The sequence below is a fragment of the Apium graveolens genome, chromosome 7 (assembly GCF_009905375.1).
Source record: "Apium graveolens cultivar Ventura chromosome 7, ASM990537v1, whole genome shotgun sequence".
NCBI lineage: Eukaryota > Viridiplantae > Streptophyta > Magnoliopsida > Apiales > Apiaceae > Apium > Apium graveolens.
In genome coordinates, this window is record NC_133653.1 from 140,113,351 (window position 1) to 140,124,228 (window position 10,878).

Sequence of the window (10,878 nt, forward strand, 5' to 3'; positions counted from 1 at the left end):
CCATTATTCCAAAACAGAAACAGTTGATAAATCATTTATTCTATGAATATCAAAAATGATATGATAATTTAGATTGGGATCATTCTCCGACGGATGTACTATCACATGTTGATCAGCCCGTGTGATAGCACTGAGTCAGGATTCGTAGAAACATGACTCAAAAACACGAGTACTCAAACAAAAGGCAATATACCTTTCTGTGACAAAAATTATGTCATAATATTCTATATGATACTTAGAAATAGCCCTCCGCCGGACCGTCCGTCCCGGTCACTAATGCAATTATGATCCAATCTTAAAACGTTTTATTGAGAGGGGTCATAATAATCGACACCTGAAATAATTTTATTCCCCCATTTACTTGGGCATGAATACTCGCAACCAAATCATTTTTCTCAAAATCCAAAATATTTATAAATCCAGTAATTTGATAAGTAAAATCACTTAGCTATTCTGAACATAGAATAGCAGAAGAGTGCTTGCATAAACAGAATCATTTAATTCAGCGATATGTAAAACATTTATCTATTCTGAACTGAGAATAGGGAAAGCAGTACTTGCATAAGAAGATTTAAAATAAATATCACTTGAACAATAAGTGATGATAAGGATACTTGCCTTTAGGATTTAGTAGTTAGTCACACTCGCAATGACGCATCTATTCTGACATTCTGTCTCAAAACATCACCATCTTTTACTTCGCTAGATCTCTGATCTGCTGCTCATGCAGTGTTGCAACCCAATATTCCATATTATACAACTCTAATCTTCATTCATTCCATCTAGTCCTGATCGTCTTGTAAGACTCGAATCTATAATTAAAAGATCACGCTTTAATCGTCTAAACGATAACTACTCGACGAACTGCGCGTCAAAATCCTATCGTCTACCCATACGATAGCCCGCACATAATTATAACAGCCAAACACAGGACTCTTGACCCACATACACACGTAATTCACATAGCACGTAAACATATAACTCACATATCACATAATTCATATAACACACACCTCGGTTCGTCAAAAAGGTTCGACTCAATCCGTTTAAAACTGAAATCGGGTCAAAAATATGATTTTTCAGTCACTACGCGACTCAGAATCGATTTACAAAATAAGTGACCTTTCGAAACAAAAAGGTTTTTGGTCTCGAAAGTATTTTTATTGAAAGCGAAATATTTTTCTGAGTCTAGAGGCGTTCGTTTCGTATTAAACGGACGAACGGTTGATTTAATATGAATTTTTGAATATTTTTCGGAATTAAAATGGGTCTCTGAATCATTTTATAATTAAATAATAGGGCTCGAACACCCGAAAATAATTTTATAAGAATTATCGAGCCTAGAAAATAATTTAAAATAATATGTTAAATCTCGAAACTATTTTTCGGAATTTTTAAATCAAAATAAATAATTAAATCTAATTAAATAATCAATTAAAATTAATTAATAACTAATTAAATTAATTAATCAATTAATATTTAAATTAATTGACTAATTAAATAATTAATTATCAACTAAAATTAATTAATTGAATAATTTGGATTTATTTTTGAATTAAAAATAAATTTTCAGATTAAAAATAATGATTTTCAAAATAAAAATGAATTTTTTAGAAATTAAAAATATGATTTTTGAATTATTTTAAAACAGAATTTTCAGAAACATAATTTGGAAAATAGAATTGGGGAAATCTGGATCGAAACGGGGTCATAGCGGGTTGAAGTTCCGGGTCGAAAAGAACCGACTGAGTCACGAAGAACACCGGTGGTTCTTCCCAGTATCAGGTCGCCATCGGCGCGGTTCTGGCAGACTCCGACGAGGACCAAGTCCCCGTCTGTTGCCCTCGATTCTTGTTGCAAAACACTCGCACATAACCCAGCAATTCAGAGATAACAATAACACCGATCGATTCCGGTTAAAAACTCCATTAAAACCGGTGACCACGAACACCAACTCCGGCCAACTCGATTTACCTGATTCTGCAATCAAAAAATAAACTTTTATACATAAATCGACTCTAAGAAACCTACTGAAGCTATTGATACCATCAAAACAACCCAACAATCATTATAAAAGAAATCCCCAAATTTCGGTCAAGAACCCTAATTATCGAATTGAAAAAGTACCAACTGTTGAAACGATTTGATGACAGATATCGATAGAGAAGATTGAGGGCTTCAAAACGGCTACTTGAACATTGAAATTGGAGTTTTGCATCACCCTCAAATTTGGGTTTGATTCTCAGAACTCTTCAAGAACACCAAGAACACATTTTCAAATAATTTTCAGAAAATCAAACTTTAATTACTACATGATATTGAACTCTATTTTTGAAGTATAATATATGAAATTGACCAGAAAAACATGCTCTACAGTATGGAATCATCAAAACACTCAGATAATCATGTCTGCAAAAATTCATATTTTATTCACTAAATAATTCGAATTAAAATAATTAAACAAGAAAATCACCTTGATTTATGCACCGAAATGGTTGGTTTAATCCGAAAGTATTTTTTGAGAGCTTCGATTTGTTATATTACAGGCCCGAATCGGATTTCGGTAACGTCCTCGTTCGTGCGTTTGATTCTCAGGAACGTATCTGTTTCTAGGGTTTTTCTCTGTATTTACTTGTATTTTTACTGGTTGCAAATGAATAAACGAAATAAATGAAATAAGAAATAGGCTATTTATATTTACGGAATATTGGTTCGTTCTGGATCATTTTGGATCGATAAATTAGTTGCTTAGCCGCTAAGTAACTACATAACGATCCAAAAATAGATTACTTAGCCGCTAAGTAACTATACAAACGATACAATTTAATACCAGATTTGGATAATTATCAAAACCGAGCATTTTATAAAACACCATATACGAAAATAATGTAAAAATATCCCCTCTCTCGAGAATACGGGTTTTGTTGATTTATCGAAATGGTTAACGTATCGAAAATCTTGCGCCGAGCCGCGCACGGGTCAAACCGTAATCCGGATCGAAAAAGTGAAAACACGGAAAATGTCCGGAATTACCAGATTAGGTTAGGAAGGAGTTTTCGGAAGAGTTTTGGGTTGTAAAAACGTAAAAACGGTTAAGGTTGGACGATTCCTGGCTTTATAAAACAGTTTTGTAATCATTCAGAAAATGATTAATAATTCATAAATTATTATAAAATCATATAACACTCCAAAAATTACCAGAAAAATATCACAATTATCTATATTTTATTCTGCACATATAAAAACTAGAACACTAAAGGAATATCACATATAAACATCCAAAACATCAACTCCAATTACATAAAATCACATAAATAATTCCAAATAATTATATAATAATATTTGAAAATATGGGATATTACAATCTTTCAGATGATCCTTTATATGAAGAACAACCTGAGATTGCTTGTGTTATACCTTTAGTACATGGCAATAATGATCCTGAATCAAGTGGTGGTAGTAGTGGTAATGCGAATCATACAGAAATCCCTACAAGAACCATTACTCACAGATTATAATCATCAAATTATTGTAGCAGGAACTCATGGGGAGCAGGTAGAGGATCTACAGTTTAGACTCAACAAAATACTGAACAAGGAAAAACATCAAGATCTAATCTACCTAGACAAAGAGTATGGAACAGAGACCATCCTTTTGAGCAGATCGTTGGTGATCCTGAAACAGGAGGAAGAACTAGACGTGCCGCACAGAATAAATGTCATTTTTCAGGGTTTCTCTCAGAAATGAAACCTAAGAAATTGGATGAGGCTCTTGAAGGTCCATATTGGTTATTGTTATGCAAGAAGAACTCAATCAGTTTGAAAGGCAGAAATTATGGAAGCTGGTACCCCGACCAAAAGACAAATCAATGATTGGAACCAAGTGGGTATTCAGAAATAAGATAGATGAAGATGGCATTGTAACGAGAAACAAGGCCATACTGGTAGCTAAAGGTTACTCTCAAGAAGAGGAAATAGATTATGATGAAACCTATGCTCCAGTAGCTAGGCTTCAGGCAATCAGGATGTTTTTGGCATTCACAGCATATTCGGACTTTAAAGTTTATCAAATGGATGTGAAAAGTGCATTCCTGAATGGGGAGTTAGAAGAAGAAGTGTATGTGGAACAACCTCCGGGTTTTGAAGATCTAAATATGTTAGGTTTTGTATGCTTTCTATTCAAAGCTCTCTATGGACTCAAACAAGCACCAATGACATGGTATGACACTCTCTCGGAATTTTTACTTGAAAATGGTTTTACTAGAGGCATTGTAGATAAAACTCTGTTTCATAAAATGCATAAAACCTATATGATATTAGTGCAAGTATATGTTGATGACATTATTTTGGCTCTACTAAAGATGATCTTTGCAAGAGATTTTCTAAGCTAATGCAGAATTAGTATGAAATGAGCATGATGGGAGAGTTGAACTACTTTCTTGGACTACAAGTAAGTCAAAGTAAAGATGGTATATTCATTTGTCAATTCAAGTACATCAGAGAACTTCTCAAGAAGTACAATCTGGAAAATTCAACTCCGGCAAAGTCTCCAATTTCAACAGCTTCTAAGCTTGATCAGGACAGAATCGGTAAGAAGGTTGACATCACAAGCTATAAAGGTATGATAGGATCATTATTATATCTTACAACAAGTTGGCGAGATATTATGTTTGCAACATGCTTATGTGCTAGATTTGAAGCTGATCCTAAAGAGTCTCATCTTATAGCTGTTAAATGGATTTTTAGGTATCTTAAGGGAACTCCAAATCTTGGAATTTCGTACCCTAAATTTACAGGTTTTGACCTTGTTGTCTATACAGATTCAGATTTTGCAGGTTGTAAGATTGATCGGAAAAGTACTTCAAGAAGCTGTCAGTTTGTTGGAAGAAGGTTGGTATCTTGGCATAACAAGAAGCAGCACTTAGTACCCACATCAACTACTGAAGCTGAATACATAGATCTGGAAGCTGTTGTGCTCAAATCTTGTGAATCAGGAACCAACTTTTGGATTATGGTATGTTGATGTCAAAGATTCTAATATTTAGCGACAACACTGGTGCCATAGCAATCTCCAACAACCCAGTTCAGCACTCGATAACAAAGCACATTAATATAAGGTATCACTTTATCAGAGAGCATGTCACAAATGACACTATGAAATTACATTATGTACCCCACAGAGGATCAAATTGTAGACATCTTCATAAAATCACTAGATGGAAATGCTTTCTCTAAGCTGGTTAGTGAACTTGGGATTAAATCGTTCTAATTGAGTAAATTAGAAATCAATAGCTGCATTTGCTTGGAATAAATTCACTTGTTAATTAATTTCAATATTTTTAGGACATGTGAATTTCTTTATCATTATTTGTTTCTTGTAAATCAAATATTTTTGTGCTCGTATTTAAAAATAAATTAATCATTATTGATCAAATTATGAGTAAAATATTGTAGCATAATTTTGATACAGAAAATTGTGATCAATTTAATGATAAATATTGTATTTTTTAATGAAAGTTGTGATTTATTGATTTTGGTGAACTTTAAATAATTTAATAGTTAGATGAATTCACTAAAATTGAAATGAATTAACAGCATACATAATTATGATAATTTACTAACAAATATCAATTAATGATATATGTGTTAGCAAATTACAAAATAATATTTGTGAGTTAGTTAAAAAAATTCAAGTACTAAGTTAGTGGCCCCTATACACTACGCCATAGATTGGATTCTGCAACCATTCACACTAGGGTTGCAAACAAAAGTGTAATAATAGCCTTCTAAACCCATGTCTATCGCAACCCCTATTTTTTGATGTTGTGGTATAGTCAAAATGTGTTACCAAAATGACATAGATGATTAAAGATGATTTTTTAATTTAACTAATTAATAATTAACATAGAAATGATATAATAATTGAAATATATTTTTAATTTATTTTTAGAAGTTAATAATATTAGTTACGTGATTTATAAAACTTAACAAATCATTATATATATTATATATCATTTTAAAATATTTATATATTATTTTTAATAATCTCGTAATTAAATATTTGAAATAATATTTATTAAAAAAAAAGCAATTAATAATTTTAATTTGAGAAAAACCAAGTTGGGCTGGGATGTGTTTTTATGAATAGTGAAATGGGGCTGGGCTGATAGTGCAATGGGCTGGGCAGTGATTAAAATTATGGGCAGGAGTTCAATTTTTGGACAAGCGGGGAGTTAAAATTGGTTATAGGCGGTTTTTAAACAAATTTCACAAAACAGAAACTTCACAAATTTCACTCAGCAAAATCGCACTCTCTCACAAATCGCACTCTCTCACAAATCTCGCACTCTCTCACAAATCTGAAAATCTTACAATTGGAGTTCATCTCTGACTTCAATTGGAGTTCGATATTACGGCGTGGATTTGGGATTTGTCGGGGTTTGATTACTAGGGTTCCAGTTTGGGGATTCTACAATTGGAGTTGAAGTTTGGGGGTTTCGATCGATTTGAACTACTGCATTCTTATTTCATCAGGTATTATTCATAAATTGAGCTTTTATTTTTATTTCAAATTAGGGTTTCGAGTTGTGTTTATTGAATCAGAAGTGTGTGTTTTCAAGTATGTTTATGTGTATGTTATGTGTATTGAAGTATGCATGCTCCTCTCTCTCTCTCTCCCCTTCCCCTCTCTGTATAAATGTCTGCATTTATATTAGTTTGCGTGTATGAATAGTAAATACTCTTGTAAATGTCTGCATTTATATTAGTTTGTATGTATGAATATTATTTATATTAGTGAGCTCCGAGGCTACGTTTTTAGTAAATACTCTTGTAATAATCACACAATCACATTTTGGTAAATGTCTTGAAGTATTGCACGTTATTGAATATCGATATTAAAAAACTGTAGTGATGGAAGGCTGGATTGAACTTCCAAAGTTCAGCGAAGGATATATCAGAGGGATAAGGTCTTTTTTGCGGAATGCATTTTCTAGATACTCTATAGGTGATGAAATCACATGCCCCTGCAAAAACTGTGATAATCACAGGTGGCATCGTGAGGATGTGATTTTTGATCATCTCATCTACAGTGGTCCATCTCCACTATTAGTGAACTGGATTTGTGAGATTTCTAATCCATAAAATGTAAATATGGAGTTTGATGAGGGCGTATATTTCGGAGATAATTTAGGTGAAATGTTGCACCGTACGCACAATTGTCAAGACAAGGGTAGGGGTTCTGGTAAACCAAATGAAACAGCTAGGAATTTTTATCGCCTTATTGAAGATGGAAAGCAACCTCCGTATCAAGGTTGCACAAAATTCTCACGACTAGGTTTTATCATTAGGCTTTATACCTTGAAATGTGTACACGGGATTACCGAGTCTGCATTCACTAATTTATTAGAGCCGATTAAAGAGGCCTTTCCAGAAGCACACATCCCTCTTTTATTTAAGGCCGCAAAAAATTTCATTAAAGACTTAGGCCTAGATTACCAAAAAATACACGCGTGTCCCAACAATTGCATGTTGTTTTGGGGAGAAAATGATAAGGATGAAGTCTGCAAAGCTTGCAATGCCTCTAGGTGGATTGTAGTGGAAAATAAAGATACAAGTGACGGCATTCCGGAGCAATTGATGCACAAAGTTCCGGCAAAAGTAATGCGTTACTTTCCACTGAAGTCGAGGCTCCAAAGGCTTTTTATGTGCAAGGAATATGCAGAACTTATGACTTGGCATTCCTCGTGACGAAAAAAAGATGGCAAACTGAGGCATCCGACAGATGCCGAGGCCTGGAAGACGATGGATGCCAAATTCCCTCATTTTGCGGAAGACGATAGAAATGTCAGATTAGGTCTAGCATCTGATGGGTTCAGTCCATATCGTACAATGAGTACAACTCATAGTACATGGCCGATTGTGTTAGTAAATTATAATCTCCCACCTTGGTTATGCATGAAGCTGGAAAACTTGATACTCTCAATGATTATCTCCAGTCCAAAATCTCCAAAAACAGTATTGATGTTTTTATGCAGCCCCTTATCGCTGAGTTGAAAGATTTATGGGATAAAAGCATAGAAACTTATGATGCTTTAGCTGGAGAAAATTTTAATCTATGTGCAAGTATTTTATGGACCATTAGCGATTTTCCGGGGTACGGAATGCTATCTGGTTGGAGCACAAACGGCTATTTGGGCTATTCGGTATGCCACTACGAGACTTCTTCTTTGTATTTAAAACATAGTAAGAAAGTGTGCTACATGAACCATAGGAAATTTTTAGAGCCGAACCACAAGTGGAGGTTTGATAAAAAGAGGTTCAATGGTGAAATTGAAATGGGAATGAGTCCATCAATTTTATCGGGGCTAGAGGTTGAAGAATTATTAACCGGTTTTCAGAACCAGTTCGGGGCTGCTAAACAAAAAAAGGGCAGGAAGAAGAAAGGGGAAAAACTGATTCTCCTTTTAAAAAAATCAATCCTTTTTGATTTACCATATTGGAGTCAGAACTTGCATCGACATAACCTTGATGTTATGCACATAGAAAAAAACCTACGTGATAACATACTTGGTACTTTGCTAAATATGGGTGGGAAATCGAAAGACCATTTAAATGCTCGGTTTGATCTTCAAGAAATGGGAATCAGGAAGGACCTACATCCAGTTTTAAAAAATGATGGGAAATCGTACGAGATAAGGGCTGCTATATTTGATATGATGAATAAGGAAAAAGAAACTTTTTGTGCAGTGTTGGAGAATGCTAAATTGCCGTATGGTTCTGCATCTAATATTAGACGGTATGTATATACGAAGGAGAGAAAAATCACGGGGTATAAAAGCCATGACGAACATTTCATTCTTCACTACTTATTACAATTTGCTGTAAAGAGAATACTGAAACCTGAGGTTGCATTGCGTATGATAAGATTAAGTGCATTTTTAAGAAGCCTTTGGGCCAAAGTTATCGATTTGGACGACTTAAATAGACTGCAACAGGAAATTGTAGAAATCCCGTGTAGTTTTGAGATGATATTTATACAAGCTTTCTTCGACATAATGGTGCGCCTACCCATACATTTATGCAAGGAAATTGAGTATGGTGGACCAGCGCATCTCCGATGCATGTGGTCCATTGAGCGATATCTAGGTAAGTTAAAAATGTATGTGTGAAACAGGAGTAGACTAGAGGCTTCCATTGCTGAAGGTTATCTCGCAGAAGAATGCATAATTTTCTGTTCAAGATTCTTAAATAATGATGGAGCTGGGAAAATAGGCAAGTATTCTGCTAAATCTGAAATATGTCCACAAAATGTGGAATATCCAATCAGTTCAAGAAGGAATAAAGATAGGAAAGCCATTACTCTAAAAGATTCGCAATGGATGGAATGTCATCGCTATGTTCTTTTCAACTGTGCTAACAAGGAAGTAGAAAGCTTACTTGAGTAACTTTTTTAAGTTCTTTTTTTTCCAATTAGTATTAAATAATTAGGATCTTTCCGTTATGATTTTATTAACTAGGTCATTATTATAGGGAACATCGAGCTTTAATTGAAGAACAAGCTATACCTAAAAGATTTAAAAGGGAGAGAGTTCATACTGATGATTTTTATAAGTGGCTGCAAGAAAAAGTTGGAAAAAAGGAAGTTGTTTCGCCAGAATTACAAGTTCTTTCAATGGGCCCTAATCGAGTAGCTAAAAAAATTAGTGGATATGTCATTAATGGATTCAGATTTTATACTAAGTTTAGAGATGCTAGGTGTACAATACAAAACAGTGGTGTATTCCTAAGTGCCTTGACAACCAGCTTTGCGAGTTCGAAAGATGAGAGTCCACTGGTTAGTGAATTCAATTACTATGGAAGAATTGAAGAAATACTGGAAATTGATTATTGGGGAGAAATTTCAGTGGTTTTGTTTAAATGTTGTTGGTACCAAGAAGAGACATACATGTATGGCCTTATTCGTGTTAATTTTAGTAAATTATGCCAAAAATCTGATCCATATGTTTTGGCATCACAAGTACAGCAAGTCTACTACTTACAAGATCCTGTTGATAAATCATACCACAATGTCATCAAGAAACTTCCAAGAGACTGGTCTGAGGTTGAAAGCCCAGATGCAAATGAAAGCCCAGACCTTAATGAATATGATAAAGGAGTAGAAAATCTGGGCTACCTGGATTTTTATGTTGACAATGTGGTCGATCATAAGATCCAGCCTTTGAAACAGATGCAGCAACATGTGGTGATGTGACCTAGGCCAAATCTATTTGTAGGTATTGTAATTTCCATTTGCTCAATTTTCACTGCTCGAATCCACCATATATATCACTTGCTTTTAGTTTTGATGACTACTTTATTACAGCTAAAAATGCAGGGAAACGGATATTTATGACCACTCACCAACTCCAACAGCAACAAAAAAAGAAACAAGCTGATCTGCGCAACAGTCCTCGGAAGTCAGCATGGTTTAACAATCCACAAGATGTCAACAGTCCTCGTAGGTCTACACGGCTAATGAACATCCCGAAAAAGTCAACACGGTTGAATAATCAAGAGGTTAACAGTCATCCAAAATCAGCTGGTCAAGAGGTTCATGATGTAACTGCAAAAATTACAAGTGTGAAGAGGAAATGGGATTTAAAAAATCCACAGAATGAAAATGAAAAAATGGGGGAAAATGAAATTGAAGTAAGACTTCATTATGTTCAGTTTTTTTGCTAAAGTAGAGTATATTATCATGCAATTCTAAAATTTGAATCATGTTTTATCTGCAGGACCTACCTCCACCACCCCCCCTTACAGAGTATGAAAAAGCGTGAGCCATTAATATCACGAAATATAATATGAGGTTGAAGCAATTAGGCTTGCCTAAACTAGT

At 34.3% G+C, this 10,878-nt stretch overlaps 1 protein-coding gene across 1 annotated transcript; it reads left to right on the forward strand.

The window, feature by feature from the left end:
* The first annotated feature begins 7,802 nt into the window (after positions 1-7,802).
* Positions 7,803-10,251, forward strand: LOC141674065 (uncharacterized). The gene is made up of 4 exons (XM_074480792.1): positions 7,803-7,925; positions 8,036-9,093; positions 9,175-9,441; positions 9,531-10,251. The coding sequence occupies exons 1-4, from the start codon at positions 7,803-7,805 to the stop codon at positions 10,249-10,251; spliced, it is 2,169 nt and encodes a 722-aa protein (XP_074336893.1).
* Positions 10,252-10,878: the final 627 nt, after the last annotated feature.